The sequence below is a fragment of the Cervus canadensis genome, chromosome 27, assembly GCF_019320065.1.
Source record: "Cervus canadensis isolate Bull #8, Minnesota chromosome 27, ASM1932006v1, whole genome shotgun sequence".
Lineage (NCBI taxonomy): Eukaryota > Metazoa > Chordata > Mammalia > Artiodactyla > Cervidae > Cervus > Cervus canadensis.
The window spans coordinates 20,600,050-20,614,433 of NC_057412.1; the positions used below are offsets into that span (position 1 = coordinate 20,600,050).

General features: G+C 34.5%; 1 protein-coding gene across 2 annotated transcripts in view; it reads left to right on the forward strand.

Annotated features, from left to right (window-relative positions):
* SAMSN1 (SAM domain, SH3 domain and nuclear localization signals 1) overlaps positions 1–14,384 on the forward strand; it is a 93,628-nt gene that overhangs the window by 38,032 nt on the left and 41,212 nt on the right. Inside the window, exon 1 of one of the 2 annotated variants that reach the window (XM_043448954.1) lies at positions 869–1,011. The exons of the other annotated variant lie outside the window; for it this stretch is intronic. Within the exon in view, the coding sequence (XP_043304889.1) occupies positions 955–1,011 (57 nt within the window). The 5' untranslated portion in view covers positions 869–954. Of the gene's footprint in view, positions 1–868; positions 1,012–14,384 lie in introns of those variants that run through there. 2 annotated transcript variants of the gene reach the window in all.

The following is a 14,384-nucleotide window of genomic DNA, read 5'->3' on the forward strand; positions in this document are numbered from 1 at the left end:
CTTATTAATCAGGAATTTACAACATAAGGAGTTTCCCTGGTGGCTCAGACGGTAAAATAGTCTGCTTCTAATGCTGGAGACCCAGGTTCGATCCCTGGGTGGGGATGATCCCCTAGAGAAGGAAATGGCAACCCACTCCAGTACTCTTGCCTAGAAAATTCCATGGCTGGAGAAAACTCATAGGCTATAGTCCATGGGGTCGAAAAGAGTCAGATACAACTGAGCTTCTTCACTTTCACTTTCACTTTACAGCCTAGTAATGTGTTCACAAAGTAACAATATGCATAATCATTTACTTCTGGATTCATATTACTATTTATATGAATTTCATCCATCCTGTTTTTTAAAATGTGCATATATGCTTTAAATAGGATTAGTATTCTTTAAAATCTAGTTTATTACATCTTCCAATAAGGTTTACATAGGAATGCAAAGTTGACTACCCTGAGTATTCTCTTCATTTTTTACATACTATAAAGTTCACATCTCAAGTTTTGCTTCATTTATTAGCTCAGATGTTTTCTTCTCTCTACTTATCTCTATCTATCTCTCTACCTATCTCTCTACCTATCTCTCTACCTATCATCTCTCTATCTCACGGAATGTGTTACAGATTTTTATTTTTTTATAAACTGAAAAAATGTGTGTTATTTTGAAATCTTCATGGCCCTTATAACTGTAGGCATGCTGAAGTGTGAGGTTTAGGGATCTACCTCATAGAATATAGCAAGAACAGAATGTTAGAAAGTTACCAAAGAATTTCTGTAAAAAAAAAGAAAAAAAAAAAACTTTACCCATGTAGATGTGAAGTCATATCCTGACCAAAAAGAGGAAGTGGCAGGTTACTAGACTCAAACTTCTCTGCGGCCGTATATCATAGACAGCGCACTGCTGACAGTCAGTCATTTCTGTAGCAACAGAAAGTGCACTCATTTGGAGTAGTGTGAATTCAAAATGCTGAAGAGAAAACCATCCAATGTTTCAGAGAAGGAAAAACATCAAAAGCCTAAGGTATGGTGATTTCATCCATACTCAAACAAAACCAAGCTATTTAATAGAACGCACACAGAGACACATGGTTTTTTTCTGCCCGTAAGAAATCAATTCAACCATATGGTTGAAAGTTTCATGGCAAATATGGGAAAAACTGAATCGAACATTAGCTGTTAAATGATACCTGACAATTATTGTCTATGTAATTTTATCTTATAGGGCATATTTGATTATTTACAACTGTAACTGAACTCTGAGCTCATACTGTCAACTCCATGGAAATCATTTTGGTGATCTCTGTTTGAAAGACTGATATTATGAAATCTTTGTGTATATTCTTAATAACTATAAAGGTGGCAAAGTCTATTTAAAAATCTACCGAGTACATTTTATTTCTTACAGTCTCAGGCTTTCATAATACATTATGAGAAGGTTACAAAATGGAGATGTTTTGATTGAATACTTGATGTTTTTCATTTCTTCAGACTAAAATATTACAGCTTATTATAGAGGCTATTTTTGCTACTTTCTCTCTTGAACTAGCTCCACTACTTGAGAGGGGACTGGGTTGTTTGGGAAGCATCAAAGCTCCATATATGTATAGATTTGTGAACTGATTCTATTTGAAATGTTATTCTATTCTTTGTCCTGAAAATAATTGCTAACTACTACTTAAAAATAGGGTATGAGATAACAAAGTTTGGATTCTATTGTATGACTCTAAATTAGTTTCATTAGTATCATAAAGGAAAATATCTCTGAAATACTGGTGTCAGTGAATTTTTCCAAAACTTATACATTTGTTTAGTTTCTTAGGTAAGCATTTTAAATATGTCTGTAAATAAACAATAACTGTGGTCAAATGTCTTTTTAGAGGGTTGATTTATTATCTATTACTGGAATTTATTTGCTTGGTACCTTCCAGAGAGAAAGGAATTGGTAATTGATTGTGAACTTTTGAATTGTCATGGCATTGAACAATAGTCAATATTTTATGTTTTATAACTCTTTGCAAGTTACCACAAAACCTCTCTGAAGGAAACTAAAAATAAATGATTTCTGATATTTGGAAACTGAGAATAAATGATTTCCAATATTAATTTTTCTTGGAAAAAAAAAAGATCTGATAAAGGATAGGCAAGCATTTCTACTTAAATATAGCTGGAAAGCATATCATGATTTCTGTCTTTTCCCCTAGTAGAATAAAAATGCAAGGTAACATTTCCCAAAGAGTACAACAAGCATTGCTTACCTTTCTATTTAAGATTAATTTTATACAAAATTTGCTGGATTAAATGAAACCAATATTGAGTTGACAAAACTAGGTTCTAGGGAAATCACAAAAGTTAATTCAAAGCAGTGGTTTTCATCCAAGTATTTACAATTTAAAGTTAGAGTACCTCATAAGAACCCTATTATGTAGTGAGCTATCATATTTATGTCATGGAACAACTTTCAAAATGATATTTTAGTCTATGATTATCTTTTGCCTTAATTGCAGGGACTATTGTAATAGAAGCAGAATATTGTTCATATTACTGAGTTTCTTACTCATAAAAGTAAAAATATATTTGATAAAGTATATATCTGAGAGCAAAATATATCACAGAAAATAGTCATATTGGAAACATTTTTTGTTGTGAATGGATTCCTGTTTTCTTTAGATGGATGTTTCCATTTTATATGAATTTAAAGAGGTATTTGAATGTATATGAAAAAGTATTGTTCATACATTCCAACTAAACCCTTTCCTTTTAATATGGAGTTAATATTTTTTTCTAATTATTATAATTCTGTCTTAGAAACAACTTTGCTTTAATACATATTTATTTTACTGGGTAATTTTCTTTATGTATTTTATGGAAAAAGAGCCAAATCCAGAAGAGATGGTGGAGATTCCTACAAATAAATGACTAGTAGAATGAGGATTTCAAATTCTTTATTGACTAGGAGGGAACATAGGGCCTGTGTCCAGAAAGAGAGAATAGAACCATCAAGAAACCAGTCTGAAATATAGGCAATAGTCTACATGGATTAACTGCATCTAGACAATCATGCACATCTGACCCAGAAACGTACATTCTTTGTGCTGCAGTTTTTAGCATACATACTCAGTCGTGTCTGACACTTTGCGACCCTGTGGACTATAGACTGCCCAGCTCCTCTGCCCCTGGGATTTTTCAGGCAAGAATACTGGAGTGGGTCTCCTTTTCCTCCTCCAGAGGATCTTCCCAACCCAGGGATCAAAGCTTGTCTCCTACATTGGCAGGCGGATTCTTTACCACTGAGCTATCTGGGAAGCCCCCTTGTGCTGTATTCTTTCAAAATTTCTGAGAGAGATTTCCTTGTTTTTCAGTTGTAAGTGCTAAAGTAGGTAAGAAGCAACCACATTAGAAATGAGGAAACTATTATTGAGTCACGCAGTTCATGTTAACTCCTGTGGCTTCTAGTCCGGGTGACCTAATGTGCTGCTGTGCTTACTTGCTCAATTGTGTCCAACTCTTTGTGACCCCGTGGACTGTAGCCCACCAGGCTCCTCTGTCCATGAGGATTCTCCAGGCAAGAATACTGGAGTGGGTTGTCATGTCCTTCTCCAGGGGATCCTTCTGACCCAGGGATGGAACCCCCATCTCCTGCATTGGCAGGAGGATTATTTATCCACTGGGCCATAGGGGAAACCCCTATACCCAATTCAAAAAATGAATGCATATTATACCAAACACTACTCCTTAAATATGAATTATGAAACTGTTCATCTGAAATGGAAATAATGTAGAAGGACTTTGTTATTAGTATTTTAAAATATTTTAAAATATGTCCTATGGTTGTAAGATGGTTCAAAACATTCATGGATATATAATGCAGCAATAGGTTTTACAAGCTTATATACAAAATAATTTATTATTTTCTTATGAGATTTATCAGTGTCCATATATCAAAAAAATCAAAACACATTAAAGTACAGTTTTACCATCTATAATTGATTAGTATGTCTTCTTTTTCATCCTTCATTTCTTGATTTCTCCAGTTTTGGTATGGACGCCTTTCTTTAAATAGTTCATAAATAGGACCAATTGCATTCACATGTATTATAACAGATTCATAGTGTAGGTTAAGAAGGAGAGACCAGAAATATTCCATAAGTGAAACTGTTATAATTCATGTCTCACAACTCTCTTTGTGTGTGTGTGTGTGTGTGCACACATGCGTGCTAAGTTACTCAGTCTTGTCTGACTCTCTGTGATCCCATGGACTATAGCCTGCAAGGCTCCTCTGTCCATGGAATTTTCCAAGCAAGAATATTGGAGTGGATTACCATTTCCTACTTCAAGGGAACTCTTTATGGGGTATAGGTAAATTCCAAATTAAGAAAGACATTTGATAATTTTCTTTTTGATAAATGATTAATTAGTCTACATTTAGATTAGTCAGTCCAAAATAGCCTTGCTTAACATATTAGAAAGGTACTGTACTTTCCTTTTCAAATTTTGTTTTTACCTTCTCATCACTAGTATCTACTATTTATTGTGATGTAAAAAAATTTAAGCACATCTAGGACTCAGAGTTCAAAATATATAATCTCATTAGTGAAGTGAAGTGAAAGTCACTCAGTCTTGTCTGACTTTTTGTGATTCCATGGATTATACAGTCCATGGAATTCTCCAGGCCACAATACTGGAGTGGGTAGCCTTTCCCTTCTCCAGGGGATCTTCCCAACCCAGGGATCAAACCCAGGTCCCCCACATTGCAGGCGGATTCTTTACCAGCTGAGCCACAAGGGAAGCCCAAGAATACCAGAGTGGGTAGCCTACCCCTTCTCCAGGGGATCTTCCTGACCCAGGAATCAAACTGGGGTCTCCTGCATTGTGGGTGGATTCTTTACCAGCTGAGCTATCAGGGAAGCTCCTGATCTCATTACATTCTATAAATGCTTAAATTATAAAACAAGATTTTCCTTAACTCCTTTTTCCAACTGAACTGTGCTAGTTTGCTATGTTTATTATGGGGTTATTACATACCAGTGACTGTGTTTAAGAACTTTTTGTACATTAATTTATTTAATATTTGTAAGGTTTCTGTGACAGAATATCTCTTTTTAGCCTTATAGATGAGAAGGTATAGAGAAGGTTAATAAACTTAAACAAAGATACGCAGAAAAAAAGCCAAACTGTGTAGTGTGAAATACATATGTCAACTTCCAGTACTCCTTCACTATTATGCCACCATTACAAGCTTAGAGACTGTAGATATTTCTGTCTTAGGTACCAGCTGAATTTTAAGGAAAGCCAGGGCAATGTATCTTTAAGAGCCCCTGTAAGTTGGAAAGGAATTTAGAGGTTCTCTATTCCTGTCTAATTAAATGCAAGAATTCCACCTGTCAAATCCCTCCAGATGCCCACCCAGGCTTTAAAACTAAACTGTAAAACAACAGTAAGAACAACTTTGCTAGTATTCAAGTGTTCAGATTGTCAAAAATATCATGATCTCGTATTAAGATAAGTATAAGCATGTACTTCCCTCCTAAATCTAGCATACTTTTAATGAAGGAGGCTCTTCATAAATATTTGTAAAAGGAATGAATTTTCTTGATATCCTGTGTGCAACCTGGTTCAAATATGAATACTGACCAGTACTATGCATTTTCATTATTCCTGTTTGTAAGCCTGTTAGTGTGTACATAAGAAAGTTTGTATGTATGGGTGTAAATACATGTAATTCATTTCTAAGTTTTATTTAAGTTTTAAGAAAGGCTCCAGTATGTTGTGCAAGAATCCCTAGAGTGTTCCATTGTTACATAACAAGTAGACCACTGTTCCAGGTCAGGAAATAAGGTAGAAACTTTGAAAATAGAAAAGGAGTAGACCCCACAAAGGAAGCTCTGCCACTGTAATTAGAACAAGTTGACCTCTATTTGGCTGGGATTAATGATCTGTGTTAACAAATTTTAACTGAGGTTTTTCTTTTAGTAAAGGAGACTCAAATACCATTGTTATTTTAAAGGAAAACATTGAAATAATGGCAGTTCTGGAAATAGCGCTTTTTTTTTTTACCATTTTTTAAAATCTAAAGTGCATACTAAATGAGACACCATTAGTGTCACAGATGCTAATTTTCACTAGCAATGACTGAAGTGGCATTCTTTCCCATTTGCATTTGATCCTAGCAATGATGAGAGGTGATGAGTTGATTATGAGTTGTTTTCACTGCACTGCCCGCTGTGCAAATTTATGCTCCTAGACAAGGATGACACATAGTTGTGGCATTAAAGAGCTTTCTTCATTGCTTTTCCTATCAAGACTGTTAAGATATATTTTTAACTCTTATCTAACCAAGTCTAAGAAAAAAGGTGAAGTATTTATATGAACTGGTGCTTACTTTAGACCAAGTAATTGCAAAAAGGCTTATGGAACTCCTTCCTCTAACCTCCAATTTACAGAAAAGAAAACAGCCCTGTAGATATGAAAAGTTTTGCCCAAGATAGCATAGCTGGCAAAAAAAAAATAAAAAAAGTTGATGTGAGCGTATACAAGACAACTTCTTTTCTTCTAAATCTGGGGGTTTCCCATCTGCTCCTCCTTTTTGCGGCTTTCCGATTGGCCCTGGTGGTAAAGAACCCGCCTCACAATGCAGAAGACACTAAGAGACATGAGTTTGACCCCTGGATGGGGAAGATACCCTGGAGGAGGAAATGGCAACCCACTCCAGTATTCTTGCCTGGAGAATCCCATGGACAGAGGAGCCTGGCGGCTACAGTCCGTAGGGTTGGTCCATAGGGTTGCAAAGAGTCGGATATTACTGAAGTGACCTAGCATACATGCACTTCTTTTTGCATCAGCATCTGAGGTATAATTTTCAGATTTTAATTTATGTATTTTCAGTTAAACATTTTGGATTTTGAAAGAACGTGATTCCAAGTAAGGTATGCAATATACAATGTAGGTAATACTTTAAATCCACTTTTTTCATTAAAAAAGGGTGGGTATAAATAAATGTTTATTTTTACTTTTGGTTATTATTTCTCTGTGCAACTAAAAAAATCTCTTAAAATGTTCTCTTCACTTATGTATTTAGTTAGTATTTATGCCATAGTTTTCCAATTAATATTTAAAGTAAATTATAATGCAAACCTAAAAACAAATAGCATAAATCAGAAGAAGATAGAGGATAGACCATGGTAGAAAGTATCACTGAGCCACCAAGATTGGGTTGAAGGTGATTCTAAGTACTTGCCACTTATTGTGGTCCTAGAGACTAGCAATATTGGCATTCTAGAAGTTTGTTAGAAAAGCACTGTCTGGCCTACCCCAGGCCTATTAAATCAGAATATACATTGTAATGAGATAACCAGACGTTCTGTAAGGACTTTCAAGTTTGGAAATGATGTCTACATTGTTGTCTCTTAGCCTAGATGCCCATTTGAATCTCTGAAGAGTTTAAAGAAATATCAATTATTGGGTTCCATCTTCAAATATTCTGATTTACCTAATGTGGAATGTGCCATCAAGAATGTTTAAGGTTTTTCCAATCTGGAGATATTTTTTCTACTAATCTCTTCAAAACACTTAGAATTTAATTCGTTCTTTCTTTCTTTCATTCATTCTTTAAAGCAGTATATATCTATTGAGTGTTTACTATGGACAATAATAGACCACATGCTGGGAATACAGTGGTGAATAAAAGAAAAATTCATGTCCTTATAGGATTTATACTTATTAGAGATGACAGACAATAAACAAGATAAATATGTTAACTACATAGTGTGCTAAGTAATGATAAGTGCTAAGAAGAGAAGGAAGAATAAGAAATATTTGGGACTAGGGAAGACTTGGTGAAAATGGGACATCTGAAAAGGATCTGAAGGAAATGAAGAGCTGACCATGACACTGAATAAGGAAATATTATTCTAGGCCACAGGAAGAGCAAGATCAAAATTCTGAAGGTGCGAGTAAGTGTCCCTGGTGTATTTGAGAAACAATAAATCAGAATATACAAAGGGAAGAGCAATTACAAACAGTTGGATGTAGTGGGTCCTCTAGGTCATTATAAGGATTTGAGCTAGTATTAAAAGATTTTGAGAAGGAAAGAGAAAAATCTGGCTTACATCTTAGTGGGCTTATTCTTGCTTTTGTGTTTCACACACACTGAAGACAGTGAGGGAGGAGGCAGGGCAAAGAGACCCTTTAGGAAGCTATTACAGAAACCAGGAAAGGATGATGGTGACTCATGCAAGAGAAGGGGCAGGGTGGGTGTTGAGAAGATGTTGAGTTGGAGATCTATTTGTACATACTGTAAACATTTGGAGATATAAAAAATGAACTTACACATGGGCTCTAATGGTGGCCAACAGAAATGCTGCCCTGTTCCTGCCCTGTTCTTGCTTCCAGCTCATGTTCATACGTCAACCTCATCCCTCTGTTCATAGCCACCAGACACTTAGGCCCATATGAATATTCCACTTCCCAAAAGTTTCTACCTCTTTCCTCAAAACACAGCTTTCTATTGGATTTGATTTTCCTTTCTAGGGCACCTTGAATCAGAATAGAGGAACTAATAATTTGCTTATCTCAGCTTGTTTAATTGTTTGAAAGTGGTAAATAATTTTAGGCTTGGAAAATTATCTTCAAACAAAGTACCAATTCACTCTAGCCTTCCCATTTTATTGAATATGAATCTTTAATCAAGTTTTATTCAGGCAAGTAGCAAAGGTTGAGTACCAAATAGACTGGCTATCCTGGAAAAACCACTGTGCCCAGATGGTATATAGAAAGTTCTGAAAATAAATGGTTGAGAGAAATGATGGAAGTGTAGACTCTCCTTGGAAATGTAGGTATTATACCCTACAGGAAGGTACAAAGTCATTACCTTGACTACCAATGCACTGGATTTGCTAAAAATCAATTTAATGAAACACTTATCTCTTTAATCTTTCCTTGCCTTGCTAAGGAGACAAATGGCTTCATTATCCCTGAAGATTATGTGTGTGTGCAGTGTGTGTGTGTCTGTGTGTCTGTGTGTGTGTTATAATGGAATTAAGCCCATACTCCAAATATCTAAGTTTCCAAATTTAGCATTCCCAAACTAATTCACTTCTCTTTCTTTCCAGTGTTAAGGATTTAGGTGAACTTTTAGAAACAAGACATTTATAATTAGCTTCTTAGTAGAGAACAAAAACGTCCTCCATTAAGAATTGATTAATAAGAATAGAAGAGAGCTTGAAGTTGTCTGGCGGTGATTCTTCTAAAGATAGCCATTTGTCAACACAGCTGGTCATGTCCCATTTCTCCCCTCATTTAAAAAGCTTTGGAAGTTTTCACCTAGTCTGTATTAGTTTTCTAAGGCTTCCATAATAAAATACCATAGGCTGGGTGGCTTAGAGAACAGGCATTTATTTTCTCACAGTTTGGTTGTTCAAAGTTCAAGATCAAGGTGAGGCAGATCTGGTTTTCTTTGAGGGTCGTAAGGGAAGAATCTGCTCTAGGCTTCTTTTAGGCCAGCAGTTGGCCACTTACTTGCTTCCCCTTCAGTCCCTCTGTGCACATAACCTGGTGTCTCTCTTTGTATATCCAGAGCTCATCTTTGAAAAGCTCTGACCACTCATACTTTCCCGTTTGTGCTTCACTTAGCCTAGAATGCCTTTGTCTATCTTTCCCAACTCGTCAACTTAAATCTATATTTTAATACCTTCCCTCAAGGAAGCCTCCAAGAGTTAACCCAAGGCAGTACATTAAGAGAGCATTCTGGCAGAGCAGGAGGAAATATGAACTAAAGTCTTGTAGATCAGGGTTGAGGTCCTATTTAACTATGAGACGTTGAACACTTTATTAAACATTTTTTGGGTTTTGTGTGCTTATCTGCAGAAGAGGTGGTGGTAAAGCACATCACAGAAGATTGATAAGAGAATTAAGTAAATTACCATGTGTAACATTCCTAGCACAATGTCCATGTTTGATTAATAATCTCTCCCTCCTTTCTAGTTTAATAGTACTTGTTCCACACGTCTATTGTTTCTTTTACCATAGTTTATTCTAATATGTCCTCCCAAATGGAGCTACCATTAGGAACAAGGAATGTATCTTATTCATACCTTTAGCTCTGCAATTTCTGTAAGGAACAAAGGGTGTTGAACTCTGTCTAACTTTCAAACTCCATGTGGTTTCTGTTAAACTTTGACTACTATCAAAAATATTTATAATATGGAATATAGGCATGATTTCTCAATATATGCACAATACTTGTGAAATGACTAATGGATAATATAAGTCATCTAAAGTAGTACACTACTCCAAGACATAGTTTGTAAATGGGTCACTGATAAAGATCTGGGCAACACCCACATAAAACAAAGTAACCATTCTTATCATCAGAATGTAATGAGCAAAACAGTAATCAAAAGTTGTAATGTAATCTGTCTGAAGGAGGGAAAAAAGCATTTGCAAAGAATGTTGCTTTCAGGGTGCTTAGAAAGGAGTGGGAGAACAGAATTTACCATTGAGTCTGCAGAATAATGCATATCAGCAGAAGCAAATATTCCATTAGGCTCAGCAGACTTGCTCACTTAGGTGAACTATATACTTCAGGCTATTATAACTTTGTATCTCTAGCCCTTAATATAACCTAATACAACTTTTCTGTGTCTCTACTATACTAATTAAACTTCCAACAATGATTTTGTGTTCCACGTCTCTAGGGTAGACAACTCTTTGATTAGTCAACAAGAATATGCATTCTTGGCAGTTGAATTTCTCATAACTAATCAACACCTGATATTGCTATTTTTGGTATCCTATCAGTTTAGTTTATGAGTAAGTACCCCTGCAAGTCATTTATATTTGAAAGCTTGAAGTTCTTGTACCTGTCAATGTGACAGTTTGACATCGGACATGGAGACCAAACCAAGGCACTGGCTTCTTGGAAGGACTGGCCTCAGTTGTCAACTGGCCCTGCATTTTCTCTATACACATAAAGTAAAGACAACTAAATAATGAAATTTCTTTTCTACACATTTCATAATTTTAACAATTTAAATTCCTAGAATAAGATTCAAGACAGATTTACCTTTAGCAGTATAACAATACATAGTGATATGACATTAGTCTGGATATTAAATTTTTTTTCTGAATATCACATGGTTTTACTAGGTAGCTTTGATTTTTTAATTACGAGTAATAGAAAAATAACTCAATATATAAATGTTGTAATGCTTATGGTATATATTATTTATATTTTTAGCTGTTATCTAGTCATCATCTTTTCTAAACTAAGCTGTCTATAAGTTTCAAACCATCTACTTTTAACACTACAAATATCTCACTATAATTATATACCAATTTTAATGTACCCACTACCAATGAAACAAAGATTAACAATTTTAAAAATAAAATTCTTTCAAAGATAGATGTTTTGCAGTTATCAGAACATATAGTTATCATATACTGAGTTCATTTCTGTGACTACTATTACTTTCCAACACCACTATTTATCTTTTAGTAGACTGAAATATTTTTATATCCAAATCCAAATATGATGAAAGGAAAATAAATGTAATTGACAGTGAAGAAGTTATAGAACCTAAACGTCTCTTCTAAATATCCTAGCATGAACTTACAGTGATTTTTTTTCTACCTATTCTTTTCCTGTTTGGGATTACATGCTGTATATTTGACCCACATAAACATGTCTGTTCTTACTAAGAAAAAAACGTTTAAATCCCTAAGCATAGTGTCAGCAGGTGCTGCCTGAGATGGGAATGTTTATAAGCTTTATGATATTAACTGCAGCACTCAACCTCAGGTGGCATAAAGCATGCAAAAAAGAACTTTCTGTCAGTTTTATTATTTCTAAAAAGGTTCCCCTTGAAGCAGAAGAGTGACCTTGCTCTGCTGGGCTGACATATGCCACTGGATTAATGGTCGAGCTCTGCTGGAGGGAAGCTCACAGAAACGCTACAGCTCCAGAAGCTGGGCTGGCGGTGTCCATTAATCAGGGGACCAAAATCATGCATCAAACACACTCATTTAAAAGTAGTAAAAACGACTTTAAAAAAAAACTTTTTGAGAATTAGCTTATTGTTTGTCATTACTTGTGTTCAAGGAGATCCCTGCATGACTAAAATATCTCCTGGGGAGAACTTTAGAAAGGTTATTATGTACCCAGAGGCCAAGTGAATGTGGTGGAAGCTGAAGACTAATGGAGGTAAAGGAGAGTTCTTGTTCCAGAGAATTTGATGGGAGAGTTTATTGAATGGATTCTATTCTCCCAGCTTAATTTTTACACCTTTATTTAACTGTGATTTTAAAGCAATGGGTACTATGACTGTTTGCCTCTTTGTGATGATTTTATTTTATTTTAAAAAGTGGAGTAATTGGATTTAGTGGCAAAAACATTTGACTAGTAAATTTGGTTTGGAAATTTCTCAGGAACCTAAAGTTTGGGTCAACACAGTCAACTGTTAAATATGTTAATAAGTATCTTAAAAAAATAAAAATAAAAAAAGTTTAAAAAATATATATGTTAATAAGTATCTTAATGGACTTTAAGGTACTCTACATTCTTCCACCACATGTTAACTAGTAAAATTTTTCACAACTTTTCCTCTGATTACTGAAAAGGAAAAAGACTTAATCTAAATCCTTGAAAAAGAATCTTCAGTTCAATTTAACTAATAAAAAGTTTTCTTGCTTTTTAAAAATTTCTTTGATGATAAAGTTGAATAAGCATAACTTTTATGCTTTCAATAGTTTGTCTTCTAGATTAATGATACTATGCATAATACACATGATATCATTTCATTGGTAGGTAAATCAAAGAGTAGGTTAGTATATTTGATCATTAAGATTATGATCAATATCATAAGGCTTGCCCTAAGTATTAATTCAAAGTTATTCTTCTCCTAAATAACTATTGGCTTCCTTAACCATGATATTCAGTATTATCTTCTTTTGTTAGCCATACGCTACTCTGGAGAACTATTTTTGCAAAATTATTTATTTGCTTTCAATGATTATAAGATTAAAATAACAGACAATGAAGTGACCATAGTTAAAATATTATTTAATATTTGTCTATAAGTAGAAAAGTTTAATATGTACACAACAGAAAGTCAATGTCTAAATTTATGGGAGGATTTTACATCTTTCTTATAACTGGAAAATTTGAATCAATTTTTTTATACCATTTTCTCTCTCTATCAAGGTGCCTAGCAAACAAAATTAGTAAAGGAAATTTTCTCATGCAGAAAACACTTATCACTAAGTAGGGATGATAAATACATAAAATATATTACCTGTAACTCCTCATCCTCTTCCCACCATCTTCCCTAAAACACATACCATCTTCTGTAAACTTGGTAGACATGGTTATCATGACCTCTAATTCTAAGCCTGAAAATAGAATGCTTCTCAACATAGCCTTCTCCATGAAGGTCCTAACAAACCATCCGTGCTGCTGCAAGAACTGAAAACTTCCTGCCAATTTTGGTTTGGAAAGATAGTCCATCCAGAAAATGGGAAATCCTAGTGATGATTCTTGTGAACATACAACACTTTTCTAATGCCCCCAAGTGATTATGTTCAAGTGAAGAGTTCAGACACACTAGACACGTTGTTTGTCATCTTTTGCTCCTTTTAATACACAATGCGTGGTTCAATGTGTTCTAATACTTTATCTTCATTTTAGCAATTATTGTCTTCAGACTTGGCAATGTCTAAAGTGTTCCTCAGTCAAGAACTATACAACCTCTTAGAGTAAATAATTTTTGAAGATGTTTAAGCAAACTCAAATTGTATTGATTTCAGCTAATTTCATGTCCAAAATCTGAGATCATGTTAATGTATTTTTTTGAGACTATCAATAATATAGGTATAGACTTATGCATACAAAATGCCTTTTGTGTATTAAGTAGTCAGTGCAAATATAAATAATGATAAATATAAATTTCCAAGCTGACGTATAGTATACATTATTAATTTATTGTGTGTGTGAATATAATCTGCTTTTAGGAATTGCTTCCATATTTGTATGCCATTCATTTGAAAATGGCTCTGTCTAGTTTTTTTCAATAGAAATCAATTGATAGCACCAATAGAGCGTAAATTCTTCCAGGATAGATTCTTAACTCATTCATACAGACAACCCTGACTCTAAGCACAAAGATTAGCCATAGAAGTCACTTAGTATATTTACACCAAATTTCATAATGTAGAAACATTATGCTCTTTAATTAAACATCAGCAAGTCATTTTCTTTGACTATAACATGTTATAATTTGCTTTTGTATAACTGGGAAATGTATGTTTTTTGTCATTTAACTTGACGAGAAACGTGTGAAATTTGTCATCTGCTGTGGTTTTCTCAAGCCTCCTAACTGTAGGATTTTCTCTTTCGGTCCTACA